Raw genomic sequence first — 14945 nt, 5'->3', positions numbered from 1 at the left:
TGTTTCAAAAGTAGATTATGATGAAATGCATTGAAGGCAGCAAGGGTATTAGCAAGATGAAGCAGGAATCAGTCAGTTGTATCCATCTGTAAGAATGCAATATAAAACAAAAATGATCCTAATTTGCTTTTCCATTTGCTATCGTTTCTCATCAGTCATGGTCAAAAGAGCCGCTCTGGTCTAGTGCCAAACACTGACAAGTTTGGTGCTCACTAACGAACCTATGAGGGCAACCTCGGTCTGGAGAGAGCATCATACTGAACTGACATCTGATCCAGCAGACCATAATAAAGACCTATCCGCACAGAGGTAGGAAAAGCCAGTGGAATAGGCTGCACATATCAAAAGTCTTAATGAACCAGTTCAATGGGAGGAGCACTGCTTTGCCTACCTAATAGTAGGGCAGCAGGTGTGAACAGTAGTCGTACCAAAGACCTAAAAGTTGCCTGGAGGGGAAGAGAAACTTAAATGGTCTTAGAGAACAGTGCCATAAACAACTGACGCATCATGAAGCTGTCCTTCTAAGGCTGATGAATAGGATTTTGTTTGGCATCAAACTCAGTCAGCTTGGTTTATAAATACAATAATTAAAGTATCTAACCTTTGATCCAACGATCACAGCCCCATATGTTTAAATGGGTTTGTAGTGAGTCTCAATCTTTTAGTTCATAATCCTCACTTCTAACATTACCCTCTGCATTAATGTGTAAGCGCATACGAGTATCTTTATATACACGTGTGAGTGGAAAACACTTTGCATTATTTGTATGACACTAAATTGCAATAGCTACATAAGCCATTGCATTAATGTTCCTCACTACTGGCAGCAAGAAAGTACAAACTTAATCTTGATTTTTTTTTTAATGTTATTAAGTGAAGTCAAAGACTGCCACCTCCACAAGAGACATTCGGTGGATTTTAGATTGATGCAAATTTCATTTCATTTCAAAGAATGCTGATGAGGCAAACCGTGAAAATTAAATAATTTCTAAAATCTGCTTACACTGGCACTCTGCCTATTCATTTCAAGAGTAACAGTCACAGAAACTCAAAGGGCAAGAGGCAGCTTTTATAATAGCACTAGCTTACCAGCAGAAAAATAGTGTCAACTTGGCTCAGTTGGTAGCAGTCTCCTCTTTGAGCCAGAGGGTTCTAGGTTTGAGTCCCACACCAGTACTTTAGCACGTTATCTCGGCCAATAATCCAGTGCAGTTTTGAGGAGTTGCTGTTTTGTTGGAAGATGAGATGTTGAACTGTGGTCCTGATAGTTCAGGTGGTTATTTAAAGAGCCCATGTTGCTATTTAGGCGTTAGCCTTGGCTCAGTGATAGCACTCTCGCCTCTGACTCAGAAGGTTGGAGCAGGATCAAGCTTCCACTCCAAAGACTTGAGTGCCTAATCCAGGCCGACACTTCAGTGCAAAACTAAGGGAAGTGCTGCAATGTCAGAGGTGCTAATTTTTGGTTGTGATGTTAAACCAATGTAAAAGATTCCACAACACGATTCCAAGAAGAGCAGGGGCGTCCTTCTAGTGTCCTGGCCAACTTTTATCCCTCATCCACCATCAGTAAAAACAGATTATCTGGTCATTTATCTCATTGCTGTTTGTGAGACCTTGCTGTGCACACCAAGTTTGCCCTCATTACAAAAGTGACTATATTTCAAAAGTACTTTAATTGCTGTGAAGTGCCTTGGGACCCCCTGAGGTTATGAAAGGCACTATATAGATGCAAGTTTTTTTTCTTTTTTTTCCCCCAAAGAAAAGCAGGCTCCCTGCCAAGATAACTCCCTTAACCAACACCATCAAAAATCAGATTAATTGGTCTGTCCTCTCATTATCTGTTTATGGGATATTGCTGGTGCAGGACGGTTGCCCACATAATAGTTCTGCACTACAAAATAGAAATTAATTGTGTGAAGTGCTGTGAAATGTTTTTATGTGATTAGCCATAATATATATGCAGCTTTATTTATTTGTTATGTTAGTCTATAATGACATCATCAGGTTAGCAACAGGCCCCGCTATGGCCTTGCCCTTTTTTTAAAAATACATTTCCTTTTAAATTGGATATTTTAGCAGTAACTCTTTGCTTTACTGCCCAGTAATTATACCCTGTCGCCGCACTTCACTAATTCTCCAAGACAATTACTTATCAATCCACTGCAAGAACTATCAGTGTCATGTCATAAAGCAATTCTTCTATGAAGCCAATTACATGCTGGCCTGCCAAACAGATGTTTCATTTGTTCTACAGTCAGAATGGCCAGATGTACTAGTCAGTTTTGATGCAGTTAAACATTCACTGAATGGGAATTTGTGCAGCAAAATTAATTTTTATGTGGAATCAGAAATTAACCATGAATAAAATATGTTTGAATTTATTGCAAAGCCATCCAGCTGTACAGCAATTTGTCACAAACTCATATGCGAAGATACAAAAAGCAGGGCAAGAAAATACCTTTCAGACAACAGTGCAATCTCTTACACCAATCACCCAACCATTCGCCATCCTATCTCCTGGAAGAGGTGGGGAAAAGAACCAAGAAGGAAAATCCTGTGTCCGATTCATAGAAACATAGAAGATAGGAGCAGGAGTAGGCCATTCGGCCCCTCGAGCTTGCTCCACCATTCAATGAGATCATGGCTGATCATCCAAACTCAGTACCCTGTCCCTGCCTTCTTCCCAAATCCCTTGATCCCTTTAGCCTTAAGAAATATATCCAACTCCTTCTTGAATATATTTAATGAATTGGCCTCAACTGCCTTCTGTGGTAGAGAATTCCACAGGTTCACCACTCTCTGGGTGAAGAAATTCCTCCTCATCTCTGTCCTAAATGGCTTACCCCTTATCCTTAGACTGTGACCCCTGGTTCTGGACTCCCCCGCCATCGGGAACATCCTTCCTGCGTCTGTCTAGTCCAGTTAGAATTTTATAAGTTTCAATGAGATCCCCTCTCATTCTTCTAAACTCCAGCGAGTATAAGCCCAATCGACCCAATCTCTCCTCATACGTCATTCCTGCCATCCCAGGTATCAGTCTGGTGAATCTTCGCTGCACTCCCTCCATGGCACGACAAACTCTTGAAAATATCTCTCCAACTCTCCAGGACACTCAAGCAAGCTACGGGAGGACCATGGTAACTCATAACTCCTCATAATCGCGGCTGAATAGCAACTTATCCTATTTAACTGGAAATGTCCTCTTCACTCAGGAGATTGTCAAGTTTCTTTTTAAAGGATTACAGCAATTCCTTCCCCATTGCATTTTTCAGCAGTTTGTTCCAGAGAGCCAACATTCTCAGTGAAAAAAGTACTTCTAGCATCTACCCTAACTCTTTGCCAATGGACTATATATGCATAACCTCTGGCCCTATGATCCCAATCCCTCTAATAATCTATCTAACAGACTGAGTCCAATTCCATTATCTTTTGAAAAACCTCAGTCATGGTCATATTTTTTTCGAATCCTGCATTTCTCCAGATCCACATAACCAGGAGCTCTAGGGTTAGGTCTCACCGTGGTTATAGGAATATGGGAACAGGAGTAGGCCTTACAGCCTCTCAAGCCCACTCTGCCATTCCATTAGATCATGGTTGATCTGTATTTCAACTCCATTTACCCACCTTTGCTCCATATACTCTTAACTAACAAAAAATCTATCAATCTTAGTCTTGAAAACTTCAATTGACCTAGCATCCAAAGCCTTTTGAGGGAACGAGTTCCAGATTTCCTTACTCTTTGTGTGAAAATGTGCTTCCTGATTTCACTCCTAAATGACCTTTCCCTAATTTTAAGGTTATGCCCCCTTCTTCTGGATTCCCCCACCAGAGGAAATAGTTTCTCTCTATCTACCCTATTGAATCCCTTAATCATTTTACAGACTTTGATTAGATCACCCCCTCAACCTTCTAAACTCAGAGGAATAGAAGCCAAGTTTATGCAACCTGTACTCATAATTTAACCCTCTAAGCCCTTCTGGTGAATCTGCGCTGTACTCCTGCCAAGGCCAACATATTCTTCCTGAGGTGTGGTGTCCAAAACTGAGTACAGTACACCAGATAGGGTCTGGCTGAGGCTCTGTACATTTGAAGCATACTTCCCTTTGTTGCTTGACTGACCACACCCAACAAGATGCCACCAAGCAATTTTTGCAGACCCTGGCACAACTACCTGGTAATGACCATCAAGAACATCTTCTTAGGGTTTGGGTCAGCAGAGGGGAGCTCCAGAGCTAGGCCATCTGTAAACAACAACAACTAGCATTTATATAGCGCCTTTAACGTAGTAAAATGTCTCGAGGCACTTCACAGGGGCGTTATCAAACACCGAGCCACATAAGGAGAAATTAGGACAGGTGACCAAAAACATGGTCAAAGAGGTAGGTTTTAACTGAGAATTTCTTTGTCGCAGGTAATATACACAAATGCTGAAAGAGGTAGAAACACTCCACTCCCAACCAATTTTGAAAAGAGAGTGTCTGGTGTTGAATAAGCATTTGTAGTCTATATTCTTACTGAACATTCACTGCAACTGTTATCTAAAATAGTCCACTGATGGAGGAAATGGAATTTCTGAGAGGCTATAACGTGTCTGTAGTGTAGAAATAAATTTATAATCATACCTTTATACTGAAAATTGAAAACCATTTCTTCATTCTGTTACGAGGTACTCTTCTACTCTAATGCCTCCCAGGGCTACAGAACAGAAGCATAGGTCAAGACAATACACTCAAACTACCTCCACAGATCATTATACGTTTAGTATCAGGTGGACCAGGATTTCCCTGCTAAACAAATACAGATTGTTTCTGGATTAGCCAATAATAAATGATATTGCAATTGTTAATGGTGTAGCGGGTCATCCTTTACCTGGTTTACAGTAATTTACCTGGTCAGGCAGCCTTTTGCCACTGCACTGTGACCAATTCCAATCAGCGGTTTCGAATCGCTAAACCATCCTTCCAGTTCTGACTGGAGGAACTTATAATTAATGATATATTACAAACGGACAAATGGTCTGGATGCAAGAAAGTCAAATTTTATTAAAACTAAAGAAACTACACCACACGATCAAAGTAATCATGGTAAAATTGCTTAACAGGGGAAGGCAGACGGCAAAACAAGGGATAAATGGCTACAATATTAATTTTACAATCTTAGCAACAGTTCCCTTAAATTACCACCCCTTTACTTCTCACTAGATTGTCTTGCTAGTGGGTCAGAAGCCTTGCTCACCTGCAGTCCAAAGAGTAAAAGAGAAGAGAGAGATGCTTCTGGGAAGCTATCTTTTATACCCCTTTTTTGGGGGCCCGCCCAGATCTGATGTTTCTGGGCTAAAACAAAAGAGATCCAAACTGTCCACTTGTCTGGGATGGGTTTGGATAAAGTTGCAGTTTAAATGTGTCCATTGTCTGTGATGGCTTTCGAATAAAGCTGCAGTGGTTTGAATGTGTTCTCCCATTCATTTAAACGGATCCTCCTCAGTTTGGATGTGTCCACTTGATATACAAACAAATGCTAATAGCATTCAATTGCTTTGTAAACAAAGCATTGTCCTGTGGTCATCTGGAACCGCAATTGGTTGACAGTCTTGAGTGCTTAGCAAACAAAGTCCCTTTGTTCATGCTGGCAGTTTCAAGCACTTGATCTTAGAGTCAATTTCAGTGAATGGATGTGTGTAAACAACCCAGTGTGCTTGCTGTCCGATGATTGGCTGATTCAAATGGGCTACTCCCCAGTGTAAACAAACAGCTTGTAGGTTACCGGACCCGCCCAATACCACAGGGTGACTGACAGCTCGGGCTCCATTCAAACCCACTACAGGGCAGCACTGAGCTTTTTCATATGCTAACAGCCTGTCTGTTTCATATGCTAACAGCCTGTCTGTCCTTTTAATTCTGTTTCCATGAGGTCTGTTCAGCCATTTTTAACAGTCCAAAACTCAAGAGTACATCTTTTAATAAAATGTACAATCTTAAAGTGTGCGATTTTCACAATGTTCTTTGATTCCAGTGTCCAAGTGCTGCCCAGCTTACGAGCTTTTTAACGCAGCCTTTTGCGGTTCTGGGTAGGTTTTAAAACATTGTCCAACCCAGAGACAATTTAAATCACACAGGTCTTCGTCCACAATGTGGATTAATATTTCCCGATCTTCGGGGGCTGAGGGGATTTTGCAACCCTTACATTTCCTCCTTGGATACTTCCAACTTGCTTGTAGTATCCTCTTGAAGAAGTGAGCAAAATTTTCTGACCCCCCACAAACAATCATCCCCTGTATTTACCTATAGCTACCTATCACTGATCACCCGACCCATCTATTCCCCTCAAATCCGAGAAAAACCATGGTACGGTAGGCATCTACAGATACATCAATTACAAAATGTTACAATAGGGGTCTCATACCCCTGCACCACTTGTTACATTATAACACATTACAAAATGTTGCAATCTTGGTTATACAATGTAATCAAAATGATCACAAGCACAGAGAGAGTCCTACGCCTCTGCACTGCTTGGAACTGTAAAGCAAAATACAAAAATCTTCATTAAACATTTGAAACAAAATGCTGAAACATTTGAAACAAAATGCTGAAATAAACCCCGACCATCACGTGCCAATGATGGGTCACGAAATTCGAGTGGGTATTGCTCCTCCCACCCGGGCAGTAAATATTCCTTCCACTCCCCCCCCTTTAATGTTCTTAAACTTTTAAAACATACAGAATGGATTTTACAGAACAGTCTGATCTGCCAGCCCCGAGTCATTCCCTTGTCCCTTTGTGGAGGCGGGGTACCCCTCATGTCTCACAGACCGACACCGGGGAGTATGGGATCACGACTCCCAGTCCCTCCCTCTCCCGTCTTCCCTCGACTGGCTGCAGAAAATGATGGGTGCCTGTGTGGCGGCTCTCACTGGCCCCACACTCAAACTTGGATCCCAGATCCGGCCACCCACTCATCCTTCCCAGCCACACTTACACTCTAACTTTGCCCGTGGGCCCCGGGTGAGTTCCTCCCTTCCCCAAACGCACCCACGCATCTCTTGGGTCTCCCACTCCCCTTTACAATCTTTCCCGGGCCATCACCACCCACTCCCAGGGAACGCGTCCCTATCTGACAAGGCGCCCGCGCTTCCTCACCATGACTCCTCAATAGCGAGGTCTCCCGCAAGTGAAATTCGGTCAGGATAGTGCCAGCTGGGGCCATCTCTGCTGCATAGGATGAGTAGGCAGGTTCCTCCGGACCCTGTCCGGTTTCTCCCGAAGGTCGCTGTGGGGTCTCCTCCTGGATTTGTCCAGTGGCAAGGTGATCCCCAACATTCTGTATATCTTCATTTGATGCCCAGCTCAGGCTGGGCGAACAGGGCTGCTCCTTTGTCCACTCTCCTGCAAAAGAACTTAAAAGGACATGCAGCCAGGTCTCTCACTGACCTGCTGCCTTAGGTGGAGACATGGTCGGGTCCCTCGACCTCGGACCAAAATACAAGCATTTGGCACACTTATAAACTTAAACTTTAAACTTAAACTCAAACCTACTAGTTACATTCTAAACTTAAAATTTAAACTCCTTAAAAGCAAGCTATAAACATTGGTAACTTAACACAAAGCTATAATACAAATGCCACCCGTCTCCGGATGGCCAGGCTAATCTCTGGTGTCACTGTCACAGATTACTGCTGCCTGCAGCAAAGCTGGACTGCCTCCTGCTTCTTGTCCCTGGCAGCTTATGGCTGCTAGTTGGGGACCTCTGTGATCTGTTTCCTCCCGGGCTTGGGAGATTGCTCTTTGTGGCGGGTACTCTGGTGACCATCTTATCTTGGGCTTGCGGACCCACTGAGACCTTCTGAGGGGTGTCTCTGTGGGGGAAACTTTGGCTGACGGACCCTGAGCCTGGGTCACAGCACTAGCTGGCTGGGAACCTTCTCCCCCTGATGCAAACAGCCCGCACTGTTTAATATACCTGGCAGCCTGCCAGTTATCCGGGTTTGTCTCCTTTTCCCTACCCACTCCTGTACTGGGGGCAGGTATCCCCTTACCACCCGCTGCTGGTGGCTGAAAATCTTTCTCTCCAGGTCCAAAACCTGGTACCGGCTCCTTCCATATGTCCCCTGCAAGAGGAATTGCTATCCCTTCCTCCCCAGAGTCCCACACCATAGGGGGAACCACTCTAGAAGTGGACTGGGAAGCTTGTCCCTTTAAACAGGTGACTGCGCCTGCGCGAACCTCCTCCCCGGAGTCCCACAGCAGAGGCTGTGAAACCTCTATATTCAAACAGGCGACTGCGCCTGCGTGAAACTCCTCCCCGGAGTCCCATGGCAGAGGCTGTGAAACCTCTGTATTCAAACAGGCGACTGCGCCTGCGCGGGAAAACTGAAGCGGAGCCGCTGTGGTCACGGGCTGGGGAACTGCGCCTGCGCGAACCTCCTCCCCGGAGTCCCACGGCAGAGGCTGTGAATCCTCTGTATTCAAACAGGCGACTGCGCCTGCGTGGACCCAGTGTTGGGAAACCTCTCCTCTCAGGCGTGCGACTGCGCCTGCGCAGGGAAACTGAAGAGGAACCGCTGTGGTCACGGGCTGGGGAACTGCGCCTGTGCGAACCCAGTGTTCTGCCTTGAACAACATGCCCTCCCTTACAGTGAGAGGGGCTGTGCTGTAGGGGTCCTCTATCCTTTTGCCCTCCATCACTGCGCTAATTACTGCCTTTAGGACGGGGTCCTGTGCCTGGACCGTTTTAAGGTCCGGGGCCAACACTATTCCTGATTTTCCCTGTGTCCCATCCCTGCCTGTAATCGCTACCACTGGCCCGGACTCATATGGGTCCCAGAAAGTGCCTGCACGTGCACCCTCCTTGGCCAGCATATCGGCTTGCTGGTTGCCCTGGCTGCGGGGTTCTGCGGAGGAATGGGCTTTCACCTTATGGATGAAAACTGCACCTTCCTCCCCCACAGCTGCCAGGATTTTCTCCAGCAGGGGCTTTACTGTCAAGGGCTTCCCGTCGGCGGAGGTATACCCACGACGAGACCAGATGGCCAGGTACTCCGTACATGAGTTGCAAGTGAACATACTGTCAGAGCAAATCGTATACAGGGTAGGAAAGATGTCGGGGTGTGTAACCACGTACATCACCGCGGACAGTTCAGCCTGCTGGGCACTCATGGTGTTAGGGAGCTTGATTGCCAAGGCAATGTCTGCCGTTGGGTCAAAGATCCCGCAACCCGTGAGTCGTACTCCAGCGGATACCATGTTGGAACCTGTGGTAAACCACTGTTGTTGTTGTTGTTGTTGTTGTTACACACTGTTGTACCTATGCATGCCTCAACATGTCTCGGCTGGCTCCACCCACACAGGCCCAGGTATAAAGGTGATTGACCTGCAGCCCCCTGCCTTCTTGGAACCCAGTCAACCACGAGAGGCATGCTCTGTTCTTTGCTAATAAAAGCCTTTAGTTACTCTCTTAACTCTCAGTCTTTTATGAGTAATTGATAGCGCATCAATTTTATTAGCAAAAACAAAATGTCGACATTTGCTGAACAGCAGGCTGCTGCACCAAACGCTGAACAGCAGGCTGCTGCACCAAACGCTGAACAGCAGACTGCTGCACCAAACGCTGAGCAACAGGAGCTGCTGCGAGCCCTCAGACCAACATGCCTGGACCTAGACCCCCCAAGAGGCGGGTTCGGCTACCAAATTCGCGCATTGGCTGCGTTGCTTCGAGGCCTACCTGCAAGCCTCAACTGTGACCCTGGACGAAAACAAGTTGGAAATCCTGGCCTCAAAGGTGAGCCACCAAGTTTATACAATAATCCAGGACGCGACAACCTACGCGGCGGCTATCGGTCTGCTAAAAGGGCAATACGCACGCCCGGTAAATACGGTCTATGCCCGGCACCTCTTAAGATCCCGCAGACAGCAGCCCGGGGAATCGGTGGAGGCCTTCCTACGGGCACTACGGATACTCGGCCGAGACTGCGACTGCAAAGAAGCATCAGCCGCAGCACACACGGAGGGACTGATCCGAGATGCTTTCGTTGCGGGTCTAAGGTCTGACTACTCCCGGCAGAGACTGTTGGAAAAGGGAGAAATGGACCTGAGAAAGGCAGGGTCCCTCGCGCTCTCGCTCGACGCGGCCCACAGGAATATGGACGCCTTCTCCCCTAACCGCTCCGCAACGTGGACGCCACAACCTTGGGTCATGGGACCGCCACCTTCAACTGCTGCTGCGATGTCCAAGGCACAGAAATGTTATTTTTGTGGCCAGGCAAAACACCCCAGAGCACGCTGCCCGGCGAGAAACGCTACCTGCTCCGGCTGCGGGAAGAAAGGACACTATGTCAGCGCCTGCAAAGGTAAAACCGCTAACGCCAGCAGCGCCGCGTGCGAACCGTGGGGGCAGCCATCTTGTCCGCCATCTTGGGCTCCCCCAGCCGCGTGGGGATCGGGACCATGGGTTTTTCTCGTACTATGCTCAGTGGGTGCCGAACTATGCGGACAAAGCCAGACCCCTCATCAAGTCCACCTCCTTCCCCCTGACAGCAGAGGCCTGTGCAGCCTTCACTCTCATAAAAGGAGATATTGTGAAGGCCACAATGCACGCAGTGGATGAGTCCATCCCTTTCCAAGTGGAGAGCGACGCTTCCGACTTTGCCCTAGCTGCAACCCTTAACCAGGCGGGGAGACCCGTGGCCTTTTTCTCAAGGACCCTCCAGGGCCCCGAGATTCGACACTCCTCTGTCGAAAAGGAGGCCCAGGCCATTGTGGAAGCTGTGCGACATTGGAGGCATTACCTGGCCGGAAAACGATTTACCCTGCTCACTGACCAGCGTTCAGTAGCTTTTATGTTTAATAATAAGCAGAGGGGCAAAATCAAGAACGACAAGATCTTGAGGTGGAGAATCGAACTCTCCACCTACAATTACGATATCTTGTACCGGCCCGGGAAACTCAATGAGCCCCCAGATGCCCTATCACGTGGTACATGCGCCAACGCGCAGGTCGATAGACTGAAGACCCTCCACAATGACCTCTGCCACCCGGGGGTCACCAGGTTTTTTCACTTCATCAAATCCCGTAACCTGCCCTACTCCATCGAGGAGGTCAGGACCATGACCAGGAACTGCCAAATCTGTGCCGAGTGCAAACCGCATTTTTATAGGCCAGACAGAGCAAGCCTGATCAAAGCCACGCGCCCCTTTGAACGGCTGAGCGTCGATTTTAAAGGGCCCCTCCCCTCCTCCGACCGCAATGTGTACTTCCTCAACATAATTGATGAGTACTCCCGTTTCCCGTCCCTTGCTCAGACATGACCAGTACCACGGCCATTAAATGTCTGAATGACCTCTTCGCCTTGTTCGGTTTCCCTAGCTATATTCATAGCGACAGGGGCTCATCCTTTATGAGCGACGAACTCCGGAAGTACCTGCTCTCGAGAGGTATCGCTACAAGCAGGACCACCAGCTACAACCCCCGGGGGAATGGCCAGGTGGAAAGGGAGAATGCGACGGTCTGGAAGGCAGTCCTTTTAAACTTGAAATCTAAGGGCCTCCCGACCTCTCGCTGGCAGGAAGTCCTCCCTGCGGTGCTCCATTCCATTCGGTCACTGCTCTGTACAGCCACCAATGCTACCCCTCACGAGAGAATGTTCTCCTTCCCCAGGAAGTCCACATCGGGGACCTCGTTACCGACATGGCTGACTTCTCCAGGACCCGTCCTACTGCGGAAGCACGTGAGGTCCCATAAGACGGACCCCCTGGTCGAGAGGGTGAGCCTCCTCCATGCCAACCCTCAGTATGCTTACGTGGTGTACCCGGACGGGCGGGAGGACACAGTCTCCATACGAGACCTCGCACCTTCGGGTGCTCCCGAAACACCCCCCTCGCCATCCTCCACTACCCACGCCTACCCCCAGTACGCTTACGTAACGTACCCAGACGGGCGGGAGGACACAGCCCCCACACGAGATCTCGCACCTTTGGGTGCCCCTGAAACACTACCATTGCCATCCACCACTACCCACAACCCAACCCCGCTAGATGGCATGCCGCAGCCCCAGGACCCGTCATTGACCACCCAACCACTCAATGAGACGCCAGACTCAACGTTGGATGCTGCACCATCACCGCCGCCACCACGACGATCAGGACGGCATACAAGGCCACCTGATAGACTTACTTACACGAACCTTTAGTACACTTCACCCCGCCGGACTCAATTTTAAACAAGGGGTGAATGTGGTAAACCACTGTTGTTGTTGTTGTTGTTGTTGTTGTTACACACTGTTGTACCTATGCATGCCTCAACATGTCTCGGCTGGCTCCACCCACACAGGCCCAGGTATAAAGGTGATTGACCTGCAGCCCCCTGCCTTCTTGGAACTCAGTCAACCACGAGAGGCATGCTCTGTTCTTTGCTAATAAAAGCCTTTAGTTACTCTCTTAACTCTCAGTCTTTTATGAGTAATTGATAGCGCATCAGAACCGTCTACATAGATCTCGCGGCCCGTGGGATGTATCCCGGCCCGTAAACCTATGTTCACTTCCCATACCCCATCTATGGAACATCGATGGGCTGTTCCAGGGTATACCATATTGGCCGCAAGCTTTGGCTCGCAAAGACCCCTTTACCTTCAGATCCATCTGTGAGAGGAGAAGGGTCCAGCGTGCAATGCAAATGCTGCTGACTGTCCCATCTTTAATCCTCCCATCCAAAAGCATCTGAGTGGATGTGTGGTGTGTGAGGAGGGTGATGGGAGAGGTGCCTGCAAAGATCTGGGATTTCTTCACAGCCCAATATGTGGCTAAAAGGTGCCTTTCACATATTGAGTAGCTCCTCTCTACATCGGTGAGTATTCTGGAGGAATAGACCACGGGTCTCAGCCTACCGTGCCACTCTTGGAGCAGCACAGCACTCAGGCTATCCCCACTGGCTGCTACCTCCAGAAAAAGCTCCCTTTTCCCATCACTCCTAGGGCTGGTGCGGTCTGCAGGTCTCCCTTTAAATTAACAAATGCCGCCTGGCATCCCTCATCCCAGGACCACTCCACTCCCTTGTGTAGGAGATGGAGCAGAGGGGCCGCTGTGGCTGCATAGTCCTCTATAAAATCCCTGCAGTACCCCGTCAATCCCAGGAACGACCTCACCCCTCTTACTGAATTGGGAATCGGTAACTCCTGGACCGCTTCCCTCCTTGCCTTATCTATGGCCCTCTCTCCTGTACGGACAGTCAGACCCAGGAATTTAACCTCTTGCTGACTGATCTGCGCCTTCTTGGGGTTAACTTTAAACCCCTTTCTCTGCAGCAGCTCCAGCAGCTCAGCCAGTAGTGGGCCATGCTCCCCGACCGAGTCGGTAAATAAGAGCAGGTCATCCACATACTGCAGTAACTGAGTGGGCTGACTGAACTCTTTTAAACTATCCTTCATGCATTGGTGGAAGATGCTGGGGCTGTTGTGGAAACCCTGTGGCAGACAGTTCCAGGTATACTGCTGTCCCTTAAAGGTGAAGGCAAACTTATATTGGTCCTCCCATTTTAAAGGGATGGATCAGAATCCATTCAAAATGTCCAGCACTGTGAATGTGTTCGTGGATGCTGGAATACTGCTAATAAGATTAGCCACTGCTTCTACTGTGGGGGCACACGCGGGGATATTGCTGTTAAGCACCTGATAGTCCACCGTGGCTCTCCATGAATTGTCCGGTTTCCTAACCGGCCAAAGTGGAGAATTAACATGAGTGGCTATGGGCCTCAACACTCCCTGTTTAACTAAGGAGGTGATGGCTGCCTCCATGTTGGGTTCTGCCTCCTTGGGGAAATTGTACTGCTTCTGTGGTCGGGCCATGGGGTCCCCGTCTATTTTAACCTCAAACCCTGTGATCCTCCCGCAGTCGTGTTTATGGGTGGCAAACGCTGTGAGGTTTGCCTGCATGACTGCCTGCAGTGCCTCCGGGACACCATTTACCATGAGCCCAAGGTCGTAACCTTCTATGGGCTTCACAGTACACAAGGTCCCTTAACCCTCCTTGCCCGGGATGACCACTACACCTTCTTCCCTATCTGTGCTAGCCCCCCAAAGGCAATGGTTGCGGAGATCCACGAGGATCCCATGGCTCACCATGAAGTCGGCCCCTAGGATCCCCTTTCCTTCCTCCTTATTCCACTTTGCCAGGATGCACGTCCACTTAGTTTGGAGCGTGCCCAGACAGACTGAGAGAGGTCTGGAGGATACCCCCGCCTGCTCCTGACCGGTGAATCCCGATAGTATGTATGGAACCCCATTAGACAGAGGTGAGGTGGTGGGATTATCGGTATGGATCATGGTGCATGATGCCCCCGTATCCAATAGATAAGTCCCTGTAACCTTTTCTACCTCCATCTGTACGAGCGGTCTCTTCCATTCATCGTACCAGAGATTACACAGACGGACAGGCTGCGCGGGCTCCAGTCATTGTGGGGAGGCAGAGGTGGGCGAGGGGGCTGCAGCACCACTGATGGCAGCTACCTTTCCCTGATTTGCCCTGAGGAAAGATTTTATCAACTCCATGACGGACTCGACTGTATCGGGAGGAGTTTCTGTCTCTGCCTTCTGAGTTGGGGCTGCGGGGGTCCTGGCTTTATCGTCTCTCCCAGACTTTTCACAATCTCTGCGCCAGTGGCCATCCTCCCCGCACCTGTAATAAGTGACCTTGTTCTGGGAGGGACGACTCCCCTCCTGGCGCCACTCTTTCTTGTATTGAGCCCCAGGTTTAACCTCGTGGACCTTACCCTTTTGCTGGGGGGTCCCACTATTCCTACCATTCCTATATGCTACCGTGAGCTGTCAGATTACAGTCTCTTCAGTTGCTAGGGGGTCTCAGTGGTCAAACCAAGTATCAGCCTTTGCTTTTATCTGGGGCAGGCAATTGGACACCAGGCAACGAAGCCATTGGGTCTGCTGCCACTGGTTCAGGTGTG

At 48.5% G+C, this 14945-nt stretch overlaps 1 protein-coding gene across 2 annotated transcripts; it reads right to left on the bottom strand.

Moving 5' to 3' along the window:
• Positions 1–2400: 2400 nt before the first annotated feature.
• LOC147117031 (uncharacterized) lies at positions 2401–10826 on the bottom strand. 2 transcript variants are annotated; one of them, XM_085987610.1, is made up of 2 exons: positions 7140–10826; positions 2401–4695 (listed from the first exon to the last, which is right to left on the bottom strand). In XM_085987610.1, exon 1 carries the CDS (start codon positions 9240–9242, stop codon positions 7644–7646), a length of 1599 nt encoding a protein of 532 aa, XP_085843736.1. In that variant the 5' UTR covers positions 9243–10826; the 3' UTR covers positions 2401–4695; positions 7140–7643. The 2 variants fall into 2 exon arrangements, with proteins under 2 accessions (XP_085843736.1, XP_085843735.1); XM_085987609.1 differs by lacking the exon at positions 2401–4695 and adding an exon at positions 5017–6518.
• Between the last annotated feature and the right edge of the window lie 4119 nt (positions 10827–14945).

This window comes from Somniosus microcephalus, chromosome 5, assembly GCF_052327205.1.
Source record: "Somniosus microcephalus isolate GS21.2 chromosome 5, FLI_Smic_1.0, whole genome shotgun sequence".
Taxonomy (NCBI): domain Eukaryota; kingdom Metazoa; phylum Chordata; class Chondrichthyes; order Squaliformes; family Somniosidae; genus Somniosus; species Somniosus microcephalus.
Note: the sequence above shows the minus strand (reverse complement) of the source record. Positions and strands in the feature narration are given on the sequence as shown.